Source organism: Erythrolamprus reginae, chromosome 2, assembly GCF_031021105.1.
Source record: "Erythrolamprus reginae isolate rEryReg1 chromosome 2, rEryReg1.hap1, whole genome shotgun sequence".
Lineage (NCBI taxonomy): Eukaryota > Metazoa > Chordata > Lepidosauria > Squamata > Dipsadidae > Erythrolamprus > Erythrolamprus reginae.
In genome coordinates, this window is record NC_091951.1 from 329,095,432 (window position 1) to 329,117,509 (window position 22,078).

Genomic DNA, 22,078 nt, shown 5'->3' on the forward strand with positions numbered 1-22,078 from the left:
CCTTGTGCTACCATCCATTGCAAGCTATGTCTTTTGGGAGCTTTGCATAACCCTAAAAAAGGCTCCTGCTCTATCATATGTAGACAAATCTTAGCAGCCTGCCCCCTGGGGGAAAACCCATCAAGGTTTCAAGCACCCCTGAACCGCTTTATTACCACTTCACAACTGCAGGTAATCCTTGATTTACAACTGGTTGCTTAATAATGATTCAAAGTTACCCTGGCCACACATAGCTGTCCCATCTCCTGTGGTCATTTGGGCACTTGGCAATCAGCTCACCTTTATGGCTGTTTGCAGCATGCCATGATCACATGACCATGGTTGCAATATTTTTGCTGGTTTCTGACACTTCCAGTTTCTGGCAAAAAAATACCAATTGATCTGTTTAATGAGACAAAGTTTGCTTAACGGCCACATTTTCAGTTCTCCCCATGTTCTGACATTCGTTTCTTTTCTCAAAAAAGTGACACTGCTTTAAGCAAACTTTTTACTCTCCAAATTAGGCAGAAAATTGCAACACAAGTAATTGGCAGTTTTCCCCAACCCTTATAAAAATCCCAGGAATTTCTTGAAATGCAGCTTGGAGGGGCCATCTACAATTCATAGGTGCCTCCTGCATGAAATCGATCATTACCCTCTAACCCAGTGTTTCCCAACCTTGGCAATTTGAAGATATCTGGACTTCAACTCCCAGAATTCCCCAGCCAGCATTTGCTGGCTGGGGAATTCTGGGAGTTGAAGTCCAAATATCTTCAAGTTGCCAAGGTTGGGAAACACTGCTGTAACCCTTCTGAAATTATTCCAGAGTAATTTGTAGTAATTTGTTCCGGTAGCGATTTTGGGGATACGTGGGCAGCTACATGCCCTTGATGCGTGCATGTGCACCCCTTGTGAGATTTCGCTTCTGTGCATGCGCAGCAAAAGAAATCTTGTGTGAGGATGTTCGCACGAGCGAGTTTTCAGTGATTTTTGCGGAAGCAAAAATATCAGCACGAATCGCAGAAATCTCACTCGCGTGCATGTCCTCACACAAGACTTTGCTTGGTGCGCATGCGCAGAAGCAAAATCTCACACCGATGGGCGTGCACCCATCTACTGGAGGCGCGCGCGATGGCCTCAAAGGGCGCACCAGTAGCGTCGAAGACGGCAGGCCTTCCCTGTGATAGATATAACAATTTCTGTATAATTGAAATCAAGAAATGCATACTATTGTTAGCTCGTTTAAAAAGATACGCACCCATGCTTCAACCATAAATTTATATAATTTTCTTCACTTTAATACTTGTTTTCAGTACATGCACCATTTACTCATATCAGTTAGGATGACAATTGTTTAAAATAATCCAAAATGCGTTTTGCATTCTTTGTATCCCAACCATGTGATCTTAAAGGTCCTTCACACACTGTAATGTATTTTGTTAACATTTTCTCTCCAGTTTCCTGAAAGTCCATGATGATGTTTTCTGAACTGCCTGGCGATTCCCTATGCAGTTCTGTGCCTTGATCTCCACAGTATTTCAGCCCCCAGTAACACATTTCTCCACAGTACATCATTGCCAACAGGTGGGTATCACTAAAAATACCTGCCAGAAAGGAAAGAAAACAGCATTTGGAAGATGTCATTTGCATCAAGCAAACCCTAAGTCTAGTTAGAGTTACTCTCCCTCCCTTTCTAGTACCTAAAAAGATAACGCCTCCCTTTTGTTATCATAATGAATTTAAGGGTGTCATGTAAGAGATTGAAAGATGTATTCATTTTAAAGGTAGCCCTTGAATTATGACAGCAATTGGGAACAGGAGCCCCGTCACTACATGCAGTCATAAAGCACAATGTCACAGCAGTGAGCTGTAGCTGGGAAGACTGCAGCATAGAAATCAACATAATTTAAATTATATTTCTACTTATATACTTGGCTTTCATTCTATATCAATGTGGTTGACAAAAATCCCTTTTTGCACAAATCTGAAAACTTTCATCAAAACCCACGAAGAAAACATTACGCTAAAAAAAACTATGAAAAGATGAGGCATTTTGGAATGGGGGAATTAAAACGTAGAATGAATAAGGCATGCATGAAGTAATAATTATATTAAGTAATAATTCTTAGTTCCTGGTTTATTTACATGGAGGATATGAGTGAGATAAAATGAGACCTAAAGCATCTGAAAATAATGTGCAAATAAATGCTTCCAACTTGCAAGATTTAGCAGCTTTTATTTCAATGTGCAGCTGAGAATCCTTTCTAAGAAGCATTAATAAGGAACACTTACCACCATTGACCAATAGAGCTGTTCCTGTATCTTGAACTAAAAATTCCTCATTTGGATTGTCAGAACCTCTAAACTCAAGCATCTTTATCAAGTAATGGATTCCTTCCTTAATGAACTGAAGTGAAAAATAAATGGCATTTAAGATAACCTTTTCAATACATACTGGTAGTCTTCACAAAATATACAAACAAATTTCCATGCCATAAAAGTTATATTATTTACTTTATCAGCAGACTTAAAAACAAAAGCAAAATAATTTCCAAAATCTCACAAGATTTTGCTAAATTAAGTTTCAAAATAACTGATGGAAGAAAGTATAATTCTTTAAGTTACTATATTCTATATGTTGGTTATAATGTGAATGATTCATGAATTTGACATAATTCAATCAAATTAGCAAATTAATAATATTATTATTATTATTATTATTATTATTATTATTAATTGGATTTGTATGCCGCCCCTCTCCGCAGACTTGTATGTACATTCTCTTTTCTCCTCTTTTTTTCAGATTTTAGTATTAGGATATATAACACTGTTAATTTTTATTTTATAGTAGATAGATGTATCTCCACTAAGGGAATTTATAATACAACCGTTGGAAGTAAGCATAAATTGCACAGCCAATATGCTTACATATAAAGTTTTCTTGATAAAGGATTTAAATAACTTATAAATGTGAGTAAAACCACAATGTACGAATTAGGATGATATTGATGTTATTGATGTGACCACAAGATAAGCTGAAAGTTACGGAGAAGAAGGAGTAAGAAAGTAGGTAGCAAAGGTGGAATAGCCGCCTAAGACAGAAAGAGGGAAGTGGAGAGAATAAAGATGGATGCAGATGAAATAATATAAAGCAAACTTGGAATGTGATCTAGTTTATTGTATTTGAAAAATGATATACAGTGATCCCTCGATTTGCGCGTTCTCGATTAGCGCGAAACGCTGCAACGCGGTTTTTCAAAAAATATTAATTAAAAAAATAAAAAATTAAAAAATAAAAAATAAGTCCACGCTAGTTCTCTCTCTCTTTCTCTCCCTGTTGCCGACGTGGTATATGAGAGAGAAAGAGAGAGGCAGAGGTCGGGCGCATTACCGGGAGGTGGAGGCGGCGTGGGGACGCTGGGTGCCGGGGACTCCGAGGAGGGGGTGGACGTCTGTTCCCTGAATGGAGACCGCCGGCCGCTCAATCGGGCCGGCAGGGAACAGAATGGAGCCTTCCGCGGCGGGGCTGGTAAGGGGGGGAGCCGAGGGGGGAGCCGAGCCCAGCCCCGTGGCATTCGCTTTCCTCCCGCCCGCAGCCGACTGATCGTGGGCTCCTTCGCAACCTCGGAGAGCTTCCTGGTTTTCGTGAGCTTTCATGCCCTGGAAGCTCTCCGAGGTTGCGAAGGAGCCCACGATCAGTCTCGGCTGCGGGTGGGAGGAAGGCGAATCCCCCGTGGGCTCCGTTACATCTTCCGCTGCCAGCCAGGCCATGCTGGCGGCAGCGGAACAATCGCTGGCTGTCAACTTTTCTTTTTAAAACTGGGCAGGAGCTGACTTGCCTCCCCAGTGCTAAAAAGAAAAGTTGACAGCCAGCGCTGCGACTGACGGAATGCTGAGCCTCCCGTTTTCTCTCCCCCCCCCCCTCGCCCCTTCGCCTCCCTGTGTTCCTAGGAGAAGTGCTGGGGATTGAGGCAAGACAGACCTTCTGCTCCTCACCAGCACTTCTCCTAGGAACAAAGGGGGGCGAAGGGGCGAGGGGGCGGAGAGAGAACGGGAAGCTCAGCATTCCGTCAGCCGCAGCGCTGGCTGTCAACTTTTCTTTTTAAAACTGGGCAGGAGCTGACTTGCCTCCCCAGTGCTAAAAAGAAAAGTTGACAGCCAGCGCTGCGACTGACGGAATGCTGAACCTCCCGTTCTCCCCCACCTCGCCCCTTCCGGTTTCGGCGTTCGGCAACGGAGTCCGGCGCTGGGGCCATGCGGGGCCGCTCATCCAGGGGGGCGTGGACTGGCAAGCGGCAAGCGATCTGGCGGGAAGACCAAGGGAAGGTTCCTTCAGCCGCCCAACACCTGATCCGCTCCGCAGCGCGGCAGCAGCGAGGAGCCGAAGATGGGGTTTCCCCTTTGCCTTTACCCCATCTTCGGCTCCTCGCTGCTTCCGCGCTGCGGAGCAGATCAGCTGTTGGGCGGCTGAAGGAATCTTCCCTTGGTCTTCCCCGCCGCCCACACGCAAACTCCACCATCTGCGCATGTGCGGCCATGAAAAAAATGGCGCACATGCGCAGATGGTGGTTTTTACTTCCGCATCCAGTATAACGCGGAAATCGGTTAGCGCGGGAGGTCTTGGAACGTAACCCCCGCGCTAACCGAGAGATCACTGTATGTATATTAAGATGTATTGAAGGTATACAAAGTTGTATGTTGAATGTGGAGAAAAAAATGCATAGAAAAAATGCATAGAAAATTCTGGGAGTTTTGAATCCATCTGTCTTAAAGTGGCCAAGGTTGAGAAACACTGATTTAAGGAAAAAAAGGAGAAATTCAATCTATTCGTTAATTCATTGCCTTTTATTTGCACTGGAAAAATATTTAAAGAATTGCCAATTTCTCATGATCCAAATTTCAACTGGTATCTTGTCTATGTAATTGGACCTGGAACTAATTTTGAAAAATAGGCATTATTCTTGCAGGACCTCTCCCCCCCCTCAAATATTTTTATTGTGATAGAATGAGAAAATATACCTTTTTAAGTAAGTCAGTCTCCTTCCTCAGCCATTCCTTTCTTCCTTTAACTGTGTGGCAAAACATGTAGATCAAAGCTCCTCTTCTCCAATAAAGACATTCGAGCAACTCAATTCCAAGTACTTCAAGAGGCTAGGAAAAGATGCCCATCAGTGAAAAAACTTGAGCTTCATATAAAAAGGGAAGAACAGACACTTCAAACATATAGGTTAGAGCAAATTCCTATAAAACAGGGATCAGCATCCTTTCCAAATATCTGGCATTATCGTGTAATTTTGCCTGCCGGTAGAATTATATGGTCAAAACATTAAAATTAATTATATATATATATACCAATGAAAAAAGCAGGTAAAGGGAAGATCACTTCACTTGTTAGCACCTTGTTAGGGCTGAAAAAAAGATTAGCAAAAGCTACATTCAGAGTATAACACTCACCCAACTGTTCAGCCTCTTTTAGGGGAAAAAGGGTGCGTCTTATCCTCCAAAAATAGGGTATATTAAAAAGTTAGTATTAGAAATCTAAATATTTAAAAGTTCAATAAGGCCAATCTCGTGATATCTTGAAAAAGCTATTTTCACTTTAAAAACTCTATTATTTGTAAACCAATAGGGCAGTGATGGCAAACTTTTTCTGGTTCGGGTGCCAAAAAGATATGCACGCATGCAATAGCACACACGTGCGTGTCAACACCCATAAAGCAATGCCCTCTCCCGGATCATGCACTGCCCCCCCCTCCAAACATGCACATGTCACTGAAGCCTCTGGACTTCCAGTAGGCCCTTTGGGCTGTTTTCACCATCCCCAGGGTTTAGCTTCTTTCCTGAAGCTTGGGGAGAGCGAAAACAGCCGAAAAGAAGGTTGAATATCAGCTGCCCAGTGTGAACATGCACGCTGGAGCTGACATAGGGCAATGCCTCACATGCCCTCAGATATGGCACTGTGTGCGGTTCGCCATCACTGCAATATGGCATAAAGTATTATGTGGCACATGCTGCTCATAGGTATTACAACACTAATTCCAACTACAGTACTGTATTTCCCCGAAAACAAGACCTTGTCTTATATTTTTTGCCACCAAAAAAAGGCACCAGGTCCTATTTTCGTGGTGGTGGTGTGGGTGTCATCCGCTGACCTCACTTGCATGCTATCAGAGGCCTTCAGAAATTTCTTCATCTTTCAAGGACAGCAAGATTTTCTTGAAGGCCTCTCCGTTCTGTTCTGATAGCTCTGTTATCGGCTAGAGAGGCCTTTAGGAAAGCCTTGCTGGTTGCAGAAGAAATGGGCCAAGATGCACAAGGCCTGGCTACAACTGTCCAAAGGTAAGTAGTAGGGCATCACCACCACCAGCCATCTTCACCCTAGCGTAATTTTTATCTGTGCACCCTGGAGTGGTCAGGGTCCTAATTAAAGCTTATTTTGGGGAGGGGGTAGGATTTATTTTGGGCACATGGGTAAAAATCAAACTAGGACTTAATTTCTGAGTAGGTCATATTTTGGGGGTAACACTGTATTAAAAATCAAGTGATTTCTACTTGATAAAATTTAAAAAGAAGTTAAATGCCATACAAAAGCCAATCAGACATTGAGCTGCCTTATACTGATCTGACAGATAAACACATTGCTGGGTATAATTGCTGCAAAATATACAATTAAAAGTTCAGGATTGAAAGATCAGCAAGCTTTTTGATAATGGACAGGCTTTATTCAATGTTGATAATCAATACTGAACATATTCTTGAACAAAAAGTCTATTTGAGTGATCATGACCGACTTAATACTTACTTCTTGGAAAATACCACTTTCATTGACCAGGTTTTCTGGCTCAGAAAGTGCACCAATTAGTTCCTCAACTTTCTGCAGAGAGGATTCTTCTGGAAACTCTTCATCAACAAGTTGGTTTTCTTCAAAATATGTGACATCTAATAGCGCCTTTAAAGAGATGGAAGAGTTTAGGTTTTGTTAGATGAAGCCTGCTTAGATGTTCCTAACTTAGCCAAGAAATATGGCTGCATTAAGTAAAAAGTGGATTTTTAAGTTAATTTTTCTTTGCATTTTAATGGTGGCACTTTCCCTTATTATTAAGGCAGCTATTTTCAAAACTGTGCAAAATTGGGTTGATCTTGATTTTTATTCCCGGTGCTATTAATTTTAGCTCTATTCCAATTCAAAAACAGCCAGGAAGATAGTTCAATCAATTGGTTTAATATTCCTTTCATATTTTGTTTTGAATGTCTCCCTGACTTCCATTATCAAGTAAACATGTTTTGATTTCAATAAACTATATTCACGAGCGTGATGAAAATTCTTTAATTTATAATACCTGTGTATAAAGTTGTATAAGTCTAGCGTAGGCGTAGTTGTCCCCAGATTCTTCCGAAAATTCTGTTAGGTTTTCCAGGGTAGTAGAGGCCTGAATTAAGAAAGCATCTATCGAAAGAAGACATTTGACATTTCAATAAAACAAAGCAAAATTATCTATGCAATCAAACTCAGCTATACTATTTTTCAAGAGCAAAATATTCATATTATATGAATCTATATTGAAGGCTCAAGGAAATACAGGCTCAATGTATATCTACTTACAAAAAAAACTCTACTTTAAAATATTGGGGCTTACAATACCTAAGAAAAACTATTACTTTCATATTCTGCTTGTGGAGTTTCCAGAGGTAAACAATGAGACCAAAGTCACTTTTCCAGTGTTATGAATGAGGCAAGATCAAAACTGGAATTGTAATGAATTCCAGAAACGAGGCATTCCAGCAATCTGGAACCAATGCCAATATGGGATGAAATGAAGCCTGGATTTCCACAGACTCTAGGAGAGAATTACAGTGCCATAAAAGTAAGACAATGGAACCAAGTATTAACTAAATATTAATAATTGTTTTAAGGAGTGTTCCCCACGGAGGTCACCATCTACTCTCAAGTCAATGGGATTATCATTGTTATGATTATTATTCAAAGTATTATTAGTTAAAAAGCAGCAGTTTTCATTTATTGAAGTATTTTCATATAATAAATTTTAGAGGTTGATAAGCAATCTGAAATTTCACAAAGAGATGGATGATTTGAAGAGTTTGGGGATACTGGTTTTAAGCAAATATTTATCAAGCACAAGATCCAAGTAGAGGGGTCTTTGGGTAATGTCTACTCATTAGTTACTGCGGTCATGTGATCATGATTTGCTACTTCCTTGCCAGCTTATCATAACCAAAGTGGAAAGCTGGAGAAAGTCAAAAGTTGTGGCCAATTAAGATCCTTATTTAATATTCACAGTCACTTTATGACCACACGCCTAGCCACAGAAATTCTGGTCCCAATTGCCATAGTTAAGCAAGGATTATATGTAGGTACATAAGAATAATTTCAACGTTGCCCTTGTAGTTAGGCTTCTAAAGGAAAATGTATTAGCAAGAAGTAGTTGAAGTTATGATTTGACATTTAGGCAATACAGTAGATTTAGTTGGTGAGGAGTAGCAACTGTGTCCTTTTAAATGTTGTCTTTTTATAATTCAGAATTATAATTTTATGATCCTATATTTTCTTTTTACTTGATTATGAATACATTCTGTCAGCAGTAAAATCTACTTACCTTTCCTACCGATTCAAAAGCGCATGTTTTGCATTTTGCGCATGCGCTTTGCACGGACCACCATCATGTGTACTTTTTCAGTTTCTGTGCACGCGCAGAGGATTAAAAATAAGAAAATGAGAATGTTCAGGCGGGTGGGCTTCGCTACCGGTTCTCCGAACCACGGTTGTCATTCCTGGTACGCCCGGACTGAGCTGAACCAGTAGCATTTCACTCCTGCTTTCTGTTTCCTGCGTATGAGTGTCTTGCCCACGGATTCCAATACATGTTTGACCTGCTTTTACAAAATCATCATAAAGTGTTTGAGGCTGGGTTAAACTAAACAAACCTTCTCTTCAAAAGGGAGAAAAAACTTCTAAGTCACAAATGGAATAGAACAGGAATTCCTTCTTACAGAGTTTTCTCTCCCAGTGGCTGCTCAGCCAAACTGCAGGGTTGTCAAATCACAGAGCTGCTGAGACTACACAACAGTGTACACTGAAATACACATTACTTAACAATATATGTTGTTCTGACATTCAAATGTATCATTTTTATGGTTTGCAAAACCGGATCTATAGCTAAGTACGTTATACAAGATCAAGTCATTCCAAATTATTCAGTAAACTACAGGTAGTCCTTGACTTACCACAGCATAGCTGGCTGGAGAATTCTGGGATTTGAAGTCCACAAGTCTTCAAGTTGCCAAGTTTGAAGACCTCTGCCCTAGGGGAAGGGCCTTCTTTGTGGCACCTCCAGCCCTATGGAACTTACTCCCCTTGGAGATCTGCATCACTTCCACTCTCCTGGCATTTCAAAAGGTTTTAAAAACGCACCTTTTCCGTCAGACATGGGGCCATTGAGCATTGATACTCTGCTCTGGCTGTTGACATGATTGTGTTTGAATGAAATAGGTTGAATGGCTTTTAAATTGTTTGGGTTTTGATTACTTGGTTTTTTTTAATTGTACAGTACTTGGTATATTTTTTTTTACTATGTAAGCCACCCCAAGTCCCTTTAGAGAAGGGCGGCTTAGAAATCTAAGTAAACAAATAAACAAATTTAAATAAATATGAACCAAGATGCCAAGCATCTGACTTTGGATCACATGATTAAGCAATGGTCGTGTGAAAAACGGTCATGGATGATGACATGATCACCATTCCTTGGAGTTCTGCTTCATCCCAGTGATTCCAAGGATGCATTTTTATAGTTTTCTTGGTAAATCTGTAAGTCGATGACTACCTTTACAGTGAAGTGTACTAACCAAATGTTATGAACCAGGCTTTTGAAAATTAAATTAAATTAAACAATAATAAAGACCACACTGGAAAAGTGACTTCGGTGTGTATGAACCGGGCAGGATTCAATTCTCTAATCGCACCAGGGCGATCCAACTCTTTCCAAAAATGCACCTCGCTCTTCCACCCTCCGTCTCCAGCCTGCTCTACTCCAAGGGGGGGAAAGAGACCCCGGAATACGAAGATCTGGCGTGCCGTGGAAGCGGCCAGCCAGACTTTGCGGCAACCTAGGAGAAAAAGACCGTCTCAGGGCAGATCCAGGAGCCGTGCAGTCCCTTCTTACCGCCAAACTCTCCGCCTTCCCGCCAACGGTTCAGCCTCTCCGTTAACTCGGCGAGCCGCCGCTGAAGAAGACCGGCAAAGGCAGCTTCGGCCATAAGGGGGAAAAAAAAACAAACCACGGGGCCAGGCTTAGCTTCAGTTACACGCGTCACGTGACTCACCCTCCCAACCGCAGCCACGTGACATCCCCCCTCGTCCTCTGTCACGTGGGAGCCTCGCGCCCAAGCTTTCTCTTGTTAAAGTTTGGTGACGCGACGTGGTGGTGGTTGTTGGTTTTTTTTTAAAAAAGAGGAGGCGTTGGTTGCTGCTAGAGATAGGAAACCGTTAGAGGTGCCTTTCCTTTTCGCATTGCTCCTTGCTCTGTTTAAAGCGAACGAAAGGCACGTGGGAAGTTCAAAAGCATCCATAACTGAGGTCGGTGGGACAAATCCAGTTTTACAGTTTGTTCAGAAAAATTTCACGCGCGGAAATCGATCTTTAAACAGAGACCCCTTATCTCTCCTTTATGGAGAAAAGAAGGAATAACTGCCTTTGAAATTGTTTCTGTTTCTCATTTTAAAATCTTTTATATGAACTGAGAGTTTATGCACCAAAGACAAATTCCTTATGTGTCCAATCACACTTGGTTAATACATTTCTATTCTATTCTATTCCATTCCATTCCATTTAGAATGGCACAATAATGAGAGTGTGTAAGAAGCACCCCCCCCCAATGTTTTTATACTTCTTAATGTAGATCCTTTTCGAGGATTTTTTTCCTAAATCAAACTTCCACAGAGGTCAATCAAATAACATTTTTGAATGATTGCAAGGCTTACATGTGGACCCCTTCGGTGAAATTGAAATAAAAGTTCCAGATTCCTCAAGGCTATGTTTCACTGAGTTCACTTAAAGTTTCTTCTAAGAAAAAATGTATTAAATTGTAGTCTCAGTGGAAGTAGGGAAAAGGGGGATTGCTGGGAGTCATTCTGAATAGAGAATTTGATGCTGAGAGGTCAAATAAATCTCAGGACCCCTAGGAACCATTTAATATAGAATTATAATAAAGTATAATTATGTCAGTGTAAGAGTTAAGAAAAATCTTGATACTGGCTTAGCATGTGTTTTATCTCACCTTTTTTTTTTACTAATAAAATAACTGGACGACAAATTTGAATTCTTTTTCTGTGTTATTTAAACTCAGTTGAGAATAACACTGAAGTATTATTTATTTATTATTTATTTATTTATTAATCAGATTTGTATGCCGCCCCTCTCAGCAGACTCGGGCGGCTCACAGCAATAATAATACAATGTAAACAAATCTAATATTTAAGTTAATTAAAAAACCCCAATTTAGAAACCAATCATACATACTAGCATACCATGCATAGATTGTAGGATTATTGTCAACCATTATCTCAGCCTTTGCTTGTTCTTAGCATAACTCACAGTGGTTTGTACAGACAAAGAGGCGAACAAATTCTGTGATGACTGCAAACGGACCTATTTGGAAGTCAAAAAAGTCAAAGGGTGGCTTGAATCTGTTTGATGGTGACTTTTAACATGGTATACATCCATTAATGTCAAGTCTTTCAAAAACTGGAAAAGTGTTTTGCTGGATAGTGCAGCTACTTCTTCACGTATGTCTGCCAATTGGGACAAGGTTTCTGGTTGTAATTAGTACAATTGCAAGTTGAAGCACCCACATGACTGGGCTCGGTTCATGACTTTTGCAGCACTTAAGAAATGCCAAGTCAAAAGTATGAAGCCACTCTTTTAAAATGATGGGTTTTTTTGCCAGAAGCCAGCAAAACCATTGCAAATTGCGATATTACTACAGGATGTTGCAACTGATCATAAAGGCAAGCTGGTTGCTATGCATCTGAAATGTAGTCACATGACTGTGTGTTTGGAGGTGTGCGTGTTATTGTCAGAAATGCTTTAGGAAAAGAATTTGTGTAAAGCGCCCTGTTGAGTTGTCAGGCAGGCTGCAGCTGACAGGAATGAGGCAAAGTAGGAGATTCTAACAGCAAGCTTTATTTCAACACCAACCATACAAACAGGGGCTTGACAGCTCTCTTTTTTTTTAGTGGAGCTGTCAAGCCTTAACCAATAGCAGGCCTTCTTTTTCCCAGTTGCCTGTGTCTGAACCAATCAGATTCAAGCGGCAGCGGTGCAGTTGTAAAAGTGAGAATTTAGCACACTCCTTCTGTCTCCATTGTAATTTTGAATGGTCATTAAGCGACCAGACATAAGTTGAAGATTAACAGCAAAATTATACATGACCTATTGACAATACTAATAAAGGTTTGCTTAAGCCAGAATACCTCTGATGAAAGTTATTATTTGTTAAGATAGATTATAGAATCTGTCATTTTTGCTGAATTACTGTATACAGCTGATGAAAGAATATTCTTTTTCATTCAGGGAGTTTCACAGTGCATTTATCATTTTAGAGCATAGGTGTCAAACTCAATTTCATTGAGGGCTGTATCACCATTGTGTTTGTCCTTGGGGGGGGGGAGCTGAAGTAGGTGTGGCCAGGATGGGCAAGGTCAGGTCAACATCACTTGTGTCAGGGGCTGCATGTAGTGGTCCCAAACTCCATTTTTGGCTGCAACTGCCTCCTGCAATCCTCTGCCAGTGAAAATGGAGCTTGGGAGGGCTGTCCACAGCCTTCATGAGATCCATTTTTGACTGTGGTGGCCTCCTAAAACTCTGCCAGCAAAAACAGTTTGGGAAGGCCGGTCCTTTACTATTTCTAGAGCAGCCCCATGGGCCAGATCTAAGCACCCTATGGGCTAGATCCAGCCCCAGGGCCTTGAGTTTAACATCTCTGTTTTAGAGGGTCCAGTACTGCTACAGTTGAAAGTATCTGCCTTAATTGACTCAATAGTGGAATTGGAAAGCAGTAGAATAAGTCCAGTGTTTCTTTTTAAACTAGGGTTGTGCTCATTTAAAAGATGCCTCAGATCTCCCCTTAACACAATTCTATTATCACTGCTATTCATTAAAGCTGCCCAAATCTAAAAAAAATGCCACTGCTTTAAAAATTACACTAGATTTAATAAGCATATTTTTTCAGTTATATGTGGACATTTCTAAAAAGCTGGATGTGTGTGTGTGTGTGTTTAGTGACTCTGGAAAGCTTACAATATTAAAGTGTTCAAACTCATTAAAAAAAACTCAAAGTGCCTAAGGATAAATAAATAAATAACTCTATTTACCAATATCAAAATGGAATAAAACAGTTCTTTTACCCACCTAACCCAAACACCAAGATAAACAGCCAGGTGTTGGGTTTTGACAAAAAATGGATACAAATGAGTTTATAATTATTTCACTTTAATTTGTTAAAGTTCAAACAAATTAACACATTTATTTGTAGAAGAAAATGTGATGGAGAATGCTGATTTTTATAGAGAAAAAATATCAAGCAAGCAGAATTAGCAAATAATGAGTAGGACATCTGGGCTGCAAAAATGTAGATGGCCATCAGATGGCAGCAAAGTGATACAGAAGCTTTTGCTGCCATCTAATGGCTGCTTGGATTTTCAATATCCTTATGTGACAACTCTAATAAAGAGTCAGCAGGATTAAAGCTTGTGTAATATAGACTCGAATGTAAAACCTTGGCTCAAGCTGTGATTTTAAGAGTTCTACTGGGTGATCTCTTGTTGCCTTTCCAGGTGTGGCTACAGTCCTGCTTTCTTTCCAGATGTTGCTACATAGGCTCACTTCTTCCTCAGATATGCTACCAAAAGCCACTCATGTCTATTCTCTTCCTATTTGTTGGTTCAAATATCACAGTAAACTCTTCTCTAAACACGGTGATGGAATAGGCTGCCATGGGCTTGTTAGTACTATGTACAAGACTGTTGGGTTGGCAATATATAAGCAAGCTAACAATGAATGCTTGTTTGCATTGAAGTACTATACCCAGTGTTCCCTCTAATTTTTTGGGGGGGTGGGCGGAAAAGTATAGTGTCTGAGCGGCAGTCCCTTCGGGACTGGGCGGCACAGAAATAATAAACAAACAAACAAACAAACAAACAAACAAACAAACAAACAAACAAATAAAAAACCCACCCTGTTTTGCCTCAGAGAATTTCAAAATAAAATACTGTACTGTGTGTCTATAACAGTGAGCTCATAATAGGGCAACTCTATCAATATCAAAATGCCACTTAAATAGTTGAGCTAGTTTCAAATAGATTTTGATTTTCTTTCTCTCTTCCTTACTCCCATTCTTTTTTTCTCTTTTCCTTCCTCTCTTTTTTCTATCTGTTTCTCTCTCTTCCTCTCTCTCTCCTTCCCTCTCACTCTTTCCCTCTTGGCTTCTGGGCAGGTTTGGAAAACTCTGAGTTGATGATGATTTTTAAGTGAGCGATTGCTCACTGCTCAGCTTAGAGGGAACTATGACTATACCTTTAAGAGGCAGTGTTGTAGTTTGCCATAAGAGGGAGCCAGAAGCATGATTCTCTCTCTCTCTGCTCTCTCCCACCATTCTAGTACTATGGTACCCAGCTCTTTAGGGAGGCAAGGACAGAATGACGGCAGACAAAGCTGGATCAGATCAGAAGTGTGCTGGAAATGCCAATAAGTGCCCCCTCAGAATCCACCCATCACTGGCTACCAATTTCACCGCCACTGTAAACTAGTAGCAAAATGCAATAGATTTTACACATGTTGCAATTATTCTTAGATGCTCTCAGATTAGGTGAAAACTGGTTTTAACATCAGTACAGCTACATATGACTTAAAAGGGCTAGAGATGAAATGAAGAAAATAATAAAGGGATTTTATAGGAAAAAATGTTAGTCTAAGTCAGGGATGTCAAACTCGATTTCATCAGTGTTGTGTTGACCTCAGGGAGCTGGGGTGGATGTGGCCAGCTTGATGTCACTTTTGTCAGGGCGCCTGTGGTGGCCCGAGTACTCTGCCAGAGAAAATGGGCTCCTGAGCTTCATTTTCAGCTGTGACGGCCTTTTGTAATCCTCTGCCAGTAAAAAATGGAGCTCTGAAGGACCACAAGAGGCCCCTCCAAGCTCCACTTTCACTGGCAGAGCCACCACAGGCCAGTGTTCCCAGGGCAATTCCGTGGGCCACATCTAAATACCTCACAAATTGGATCTGGGCCCCCAGTTTGGCAACCCTGGTCCAGGTAATGATTTATAAAACCCAAGTTTATAAAATTATGTATGGAAAAGTCTAGGGGTTTTTTTGGGGGGGGGGAAACAAACCAAATTAGTAGGATAAGACAAAAATTCTATGCACATTTGTGGCCTTTCCTGGGTCAGAATACCCTGCACTCAATTGTTCTTTCCCTAGTCAACTCACAGCTGGACTCTTGTAATGCACTCTATACGGGAAGGCACAGAGCAAATGTGGGCAGACTGGTAACATACTTTGCTGGGAATCTGTCCTTTACTGTTGAGATTGTGGTATGGAACAGATGCACAGGTCAGTACACCAGTGGTGACTGGAGAAGGGAAAAGATAGGATTAAGGATGTAATCAAGGCAGTGAGATGTGTTGTGAGGGCTGGGAGAGGCAGAAAAGGAAGACAGTGGTGGGGAATGCTCGTGGAATTGCGGAGAGACAAAGAACATTCATTCATTCATTTGTCCAATACACAAATACCTGGAAGAAAATAAACATGAAGTAATATATATAAGGATAAAAGTGAAAATAGAAAATATATGAAAGGAAAAAAAAATATGATATATGAGATAAAGGAAAGACAATTGGACAGGGGACGAAAGGCACACCAGTGCACTTATGTACGCCCCTTACTGGCCTCTTAGGAACCTGGAGAGGTCAATCGTGGATAGTCTAAGGGAGAAATGTTGGGGGTTAGGGGTTGACACTATTGAGTCCGGTAATGAGTTCCACGCTTCGACTACTCTATTGTTAAAGTCATGTTTTTTACAGTCAAGTTTGGAGCGGTTCGTATTAAGTTTGAATCTGTTGCGTGCTCTTGTGTTGTTGCGGTTGAAGCTGAAGTAGTCATTCACCGGTAGGACGTTGCAGCATATGATCTTGTGGGCAATACTTAAATCGTGTTTTAGGCGCCGTAGTTCTAGGCTTTCTAGACCCAGGATTGTTAGTCTATTTTGGTAGGATATTCTGTTTCGAGTGGAGGAATGAAGGGCTCTTCTGGTGAAATATCTTTGGACGTTTTCAAGGGTGTTAATGTCTGAGATGTGGTATGGGTTCCAGACAGATGAGCAGTAGTCAAGGGTGGGTCTGGCAAAAGTTTTGTAGGCTCTTGTGAGTAGTGTGAGATTGCCGAAGCAGAAGCTACGTAGGATCAGGTTAACAACTCTAGAGGCCTTTTTGGCGATATTGTTGCAGTGGGCTTTAGCACTTAGGTCATTTGATATTAGTATTCCAAGGTCTTTTACTGAGTGTGGGTTGGCTGTGAGAGTTTGTTTATTCAGTTCGTATAAACATTCATCTTTACTTCACACACAACTTCACACATCACCTCTGTGTTTCACTCTACACATAAACCCCTCTGGATTTTGTCCCTCTGTGAAGGAGATGGATGGATTTTAAATACATGAAATAAAATATTGCACCATCTGAAATGCAAAGCAAAGTAGAACATTCCCAATTTCTGCTAAATTGCTGATAATTCAAGGTGTCTGGGCTTAGTTCTTGAATATAATGATTTATTATATGAGGGTGAGTCAAAAAGTAATGCCATTTTATTTAGGACAGGTATAATTGCCATCACAGGAACATATGCACCAAGACAAATTCCTTGTGTGTCCAATCACACTTGGCCAATAAATAATTCTATTCTATGTAGTATACATCAAAATGAAGCTGGTCCTCTGTGGATCGCTTCCCTACTTCTCAACATAGTCACCATATCTCTCAATAGCAATGTTCCACCTTCAAGTGAGAGCATGTATCCCTGCCTCGTAAAATTTAATAAAAACACTTCTTCACCTCATTTTTCACTTCCTCGTCACTGGAATAATGTTTGACTTTTAAAGCCATTGTTCAAACAATGGAAACCACCTGCATACAATGCTATAATCTAAAGTATTGCCCTCAAACACATTTTGTAATTGTCTATAAATGTTCACAGGGGTTTCCACCTCAGCAACAAGGAATTCAATCACAGTTCTTTGCTTTTGACGCAATTCTAAGGAGGCACCCATTTTGAATTTTCCTTTTTTTAATATAATTTTTATTGGTTTTTAATTTTTTTTTACAAATACAGAAAACATAAAAGTGAATACCATCACCAAACAGAAAATTAAAAAAAACCTTCACCAAGGAAGATTCAATTCTATATCCTTCATTTACTTCTTTTCTGGGTTACATTGTTCATTCTTTATAGTGATTTAATTTTATTTTTAACGTTTGCATCGCTTACTGATATTGTTAATATATAATTTTTAACCTTTTCCCACCGCCTCATTGTTTCTGCTAATTTCTCTTCATTGTAGTTGTGTAATCTAATTTCCATAACTTCATAGTGAATGTGGTCCACCATGTACCTACACCAATTTTTTATCGTCCATTTGTTAGCATCTTTCCACCCAAGCACTATAGTTGCTTGGGCGCTTTCTATTGCTGCAGTTTTAATTTCTTCGTATTCTTTTACCTCACTATTTTTGATTAATAATGCTGCTTCCTTAGTTATTTCCCAGTTACTTCCCGTAATTTTATTCACTTCCACTTGTATTTGCTTCCAAAATTTTTGGACTTTGCTGCATTCCCAAAACATATGCATAAATACTCCTTTTTCCTTACATCCATGCCACCAGTTTCCTTTTATCATCGTTTGAAAGCGTGCTAATTGTACTGGTGTATAATACCATCTGTGTAAAAATTTTCTTCTCATCTCTCTTATTCCATTTTGAATTTTCCTTGTGAGTCTACAAACATGAAAAATAAGAAACAAAATATTTTGGAATGCAAATGATACAATCATTTATAACTGGGAAATATTTCATGGAATTTTTGTCAAAAACCTCACCTAAAATAAAGAAAATGGCATTACTTTTTGACTCACCCTTGCAGAATCTAAACTATTTTCTGTGACAATTGAGAATATTTGTAGCTCAGCCTTGAAATAAGGGATCCAGAGTGCTCTCTGAGCTTAGATTGTTCTCTTGCAGGTATTTCATTACCCCAGCTAGGTAACATCATAATAGCTAACATAACCAAGGGCCCCTCAACTATTTTCACTTTTGTGTAGAAACTTAGCTACAGCAAATTACAACAAAGCTGAAAATAAAACATAAAGCCAGTTTAGCTTGTTTCTTTGCCTTTAATAGGGGTTTAAGGTGCAGATAAGGGAGAGCATCACAGGGTGTGAAACTAAAATGGAAGTTTTATGTGGGGATTCTACTTCTAACCCCAACTCCGTTCATTTCAGTGGTTTTTAGTCTCAGTCACTGCTCTGCACTGTTAAATGAGTATTTGTTTATTCTCACTGCAAAAATACAACCATGATCACTTCCAAGAGATCTGCCCCGTTTTAGCTTACGAGGGTCACCCAGAAACTAATGCACCACATTTTTTTTCTTCAACAATTATTTATTGCACACAATGAAACTTACACACACAATGGTGTTTCTTCTACACTCCCTATTTTTCCACATAATCTCCGTCCCATTCTATGGCCTTTCTCCAGCGATACATGAGGGTGTGTATGCCAGGTCGGTCCCACTCCTTGTTCTGGTCACGAAGCCATTTCTGCACTGTGTGAATCACCGAACCGTCTTCTAATGGCCTCATCCTCTGTGATCAGCGACTAACCATACTTCTGTCGACTGCAGATTCTCCATAAACTGTATAGAAATGTTTGTGAATGTCCCCAAGTTTCTTTCTCAGCAGTGAGAAATTCAATGACGACACGCTGCTTGTAACGTACGTCACTTAGAAAAGCCATTTCGAAACACTGCTGCAGCTATACTATCTGTCTGAAGAAATGCAAAATTTACAAATGCACTCCTGACAATTAACAAATGAGCCGAGGTGGCACAGCGGGTAGAGTGCGGCACTGCAGGGCACTAAAGCTGACTGTAGATCTGCAGGTCAGCAGTTCAAATCTCCCCACCGGCTCAAGGTTGACTCAGGACCTGGATTGTGGGGGCAATATGCTGGCTCTGTTTTAAAAGTGCTATTGCTAACATGTTGTAAGCTGCCCTGAGTTTAAGGAGAAGGGTGGCATAAAAAAAATAATAATAAAAAGAAATATCGAAAAATAAATAAATAAATAAATAAATAAAACAATGTATATCTAAAGTTTTGCATTGGTACCATTTCTGTAGTCTGAGAAAAAAATGTGGTGCATTACTTTCTGGGCGACCCTAGTACATTCCGAGTCTATCCAAGATAGCTAAGAAACAAACTTTGGGGCTGTTTGTACTAGCTTCCAACGCATTCTTTCCTGGGAGTAAGCACAATTAGGTTTACTTACTTAATTTACTGTAAATCCCTCCATCTCTTGCCTGGAGACTTTTCCCCCCTCTAACGATTCGCTCCATTCCCTATATCAGTGTTTCCCAACCTTGGCAACTTGAAGCTATTTGGACTTCAACTCCCAGAATTCCCCAGCCAGCATTCGCTGATTGAGGAATTCTGGGAGTTGAAGTCCAGATATCTTCAAGTTGCCAAGGTTGGGAAACACTGCCCTATATAAACCACGGCCCCTTCTCGTGCAGTTTTGGAAAGGGTTAAAGGAAAACGTCAGGGCCGAGCCCCTAACCCTCCCCCGGCCTCCACAGAGCTCAGCAGCGCAGCCTTTGCCTGCTGGGCGCGGTTTCTTTCCAGCAGCATCGTAACCGAGGGGGTTGGGCATCTGCCTCCTCCTTCTCCTGCTCTTCAAGGCCGCCGCCGCCGCCGCTAGCCCAGCTCCTTCCTCCTCCTAAGCTCAGCACGCCTCACAACCCCGAAGATGGCGGCTCACCATCTCCTCGCCCGCTTGCACCGTTGCCTCTTGCCGACCGCTTCCCGATGGGGGTCAGGGCGCACGAGGGCGCCGCTGGCTCTCGGGGCGCAAGCGAAGGTAAAAGCGGCCACGTCGAGAGGTTTGGGGTCCCCGGCGGGGTGGGAGTGGCTGGCTGGGGAAAGCTGAGGCGCTTGCCTTGCAGCGGTGTTTTGCTTTCGGCCCAACCTGACCCGTTGTCGGTAAGATTCGGGCATCCTTCGGCAGGTTCCTGGTGAGTGGAGGCCGGGTGGCTTCTGTTGGGTATGGCCGAGGACGCGCGTGCGGGAGCGCAGCGATCCATTTGGAGAGCTTTTCTCTCTCTTCAGCGGTCTCTTTAAAGAGCCACTTAATCCGCAGCAATTGGCGAGGGGATCAAGTTCAGCCGCTTGGCGAGGAACAACCTGAGCCTGGCGGGGTCAAGCCGGTCTCGCCGGGCAAGGAGAGCCGGCCGGACCGCTTTTGCAGTCGCGTCTCGCCCTTCTCGCGTTTCTTTGCGCCTTCCTTGGCTGTGCCCGACGATTAGCTGGGCCCTGTTTCAGTCGGGGTCGGGTCTGGCCCCGGGGCTCTTTCCGTCCCCGTGCAAGGAAAATATTGCACCCCTCGCAGGGCCGGGGAAAGGTGACCTGCGGTCTGCTTGCGGAATGAATGACGCGCCTGCATCCCTCTCTTCTGGCCGGCTGGCTGGAGAGGTCAGGCGCGTTAACGGGCGGCGCGCGTCCTTGTTTGCAGACAAAAGGGGACTGTTGCGCCGACCTGACCTTGAGGAAAGAAGTTTTTCCAGGTCTGCTTCCGCAAAGGGATGCTTCATTTACTTAAAACGGAAGAAGGGAGATCCAGCGGTGGGCCTGCGATGGAGGAGGCTTTAATGGATCTCTTTGAAGATCTATTCACGGGGGCTGAAGGGAACTGTGGCTAATAATAATAATAATAATAATAATAATAACAACAACAACAACAACAACAACAACAACAACAACAACAACAACAACAACAACAGTTGGAAGGGACCTTGGAGGTCTTCTAGTCCAACCCCCTGCTTAGGCAGGAAACTCTGCACTACTTCAGACAGATGGTTATCCAACACCTGCTTAAAAACCTCCAGTGTTGGGGCATTCACAACTTCTGGAGGCAAGCTGTTTCACTAATCAACCATTCTGACTGTCCGGCTCCATTCTGCACCTGGTTTACTCTTAAATAAAGTTTGCTTTCTCTCAAAGGGTCTTTCCCTCTGTGAGGCCTCATCTGTCTGAAAAATGAAAGTTTAAAAGAAAAACACATGCATCTTTCCTTGCAGGAATATTTATTGGAGGACTTTTATCTTCGGAAAAGGGTGGCATATAAATCCAATAAATAAATATTAAAAGCTGTGTCTCTTGTGAAAGCTTTCTTCCAGCTTTGGCAGGGTTTTCCAAACTTGAAAACTTTTAAGATGGGGGAACCTCAAGTTCCAGTATGTTGCCTGGGAATTCTGGTAATCGAAGTCCTCATCTTAAATGTGCCAGGTTTGTAAGACAATGGGTTGCCATATCTGAGCTGCAACAATCAGATTAAGACAAAATAAAAACAACGAAATAATTGCTTGACAGTGAATCTCATCAATGGAATTAGCCTCTAAATCAGTGTGTATTAAGAACTGCAGCTACTGTTGGTTCCTGGCACCAGTTGATCTGAAAAAGTCTAGTAATAAATATTCCAGCTCAGGTGGAAGTTCCAGAAAGTAATACAGATAGTCCTTGATTTGTGATCAGATGTTTAGTTACAACAGACCTGCCCAGAGGTGGGCTGCTAAGGTGGAACGGTGACGTGTGCTCACCCCTGTGGTTCTGAGTGCTAGCGGAGTCCAGCGCAATTCTGCTACTGCACCTGGGCAGGTAGCAAAATCCCGTGTTGACACGCATTTGCTACCTATCCAGATGCAGTAGCAGAATTGCGCTGGACTCAGAGTCACGGGGGCGAGTACACATCAACATTCCACCTTAGCAG

General features: G+C 41.6%; 2 protein-coding genes across 3 annotated transcripts in view; one reads left to right on the forward strand and one right to left on the reverse strand.

Annotated features, from left to right (window-relative positions):
* Positions 1-1,251: 1,251 nt before the first annotated feature.
* RIMOC1 (RAB7A interacting MON1-CCZ1 complex subunit 1) lies at positions 1,252-10,415 on the reverse strand. 2 transcript variants are annotated; one of them, XM_070743382.1, is made up of 6 exons: positions 10,318-10,415; positions 7,320-7,426; positions 6,782-6,928; positions 4,999-5,130; positions 2,272-2,386; positions 1,252-1,583 (listed from the first exon to the last, which is right to left on the reverse strand). In XM_070743382.1, exons 1-6 carry the CDS (start codon positions 10,340-10,342, stop codon positions 1,318-1,320), a joined length of 792 nt encoding a protein of 263 aa, XP_070599483.1. In that variant the 5' UTR covers positions 10,343-10,415; the 3' UTR covers positions 1,252-1,317. The 2 variants fall into 2 exon arrangements, with proteins under 2 accessions (XP_070599483.1, XP_070599482.1); XM_070743381.1 differs by having other exon boundaries at positions 10,158-10,366.
* A 9,415-nt stretch (positions 10,416-19,830) lies between these two features.
* The window catches only part of OXCT1 (3-oxoacid CoA-transferase 1), a 103,608-nt gene continuing 101,360 nt past the window's right edge, over positions 19,831-22,078 (forward strand). Inside the window, exon 1 of the mRNA XM_070743383.1 lies at positions 19,831-20,173. Within this exon, the coding sequence (XP_070599484.1) occupies positions 20,063-20,173 (111 nt within the window). The 5' untranslated portion in view covers positions 19,831-20,062. The remainder of the gene's footprint in view (positions 20,174-22,078) is intronic.

Bases quoted from the DNA above. Each gene is read 5' to 3' on its own strand.
- RIMOC1 (XM_070743381.1), bottom strand. From the start codon at position 10,251: ATGGCCGAAGCTGCCTTTGCCGGTCTTCTTCAGCGGCGGCTCGCCGAG. The intron at 6,929-7,319 runs GTATTATAAATT...ATCTCTTTAAAG, and splicing joins TTATACAACTTTATACACAG to GCGCTATTAGATGTCACATA. The intron at 1,584-2,271 runs GTAAGTGTTCCT...CCTTTCTGGCAG, and splicing joins AGCTCTATTGGTCAATGGTG to GTATTTTTAGTGATACCCAC.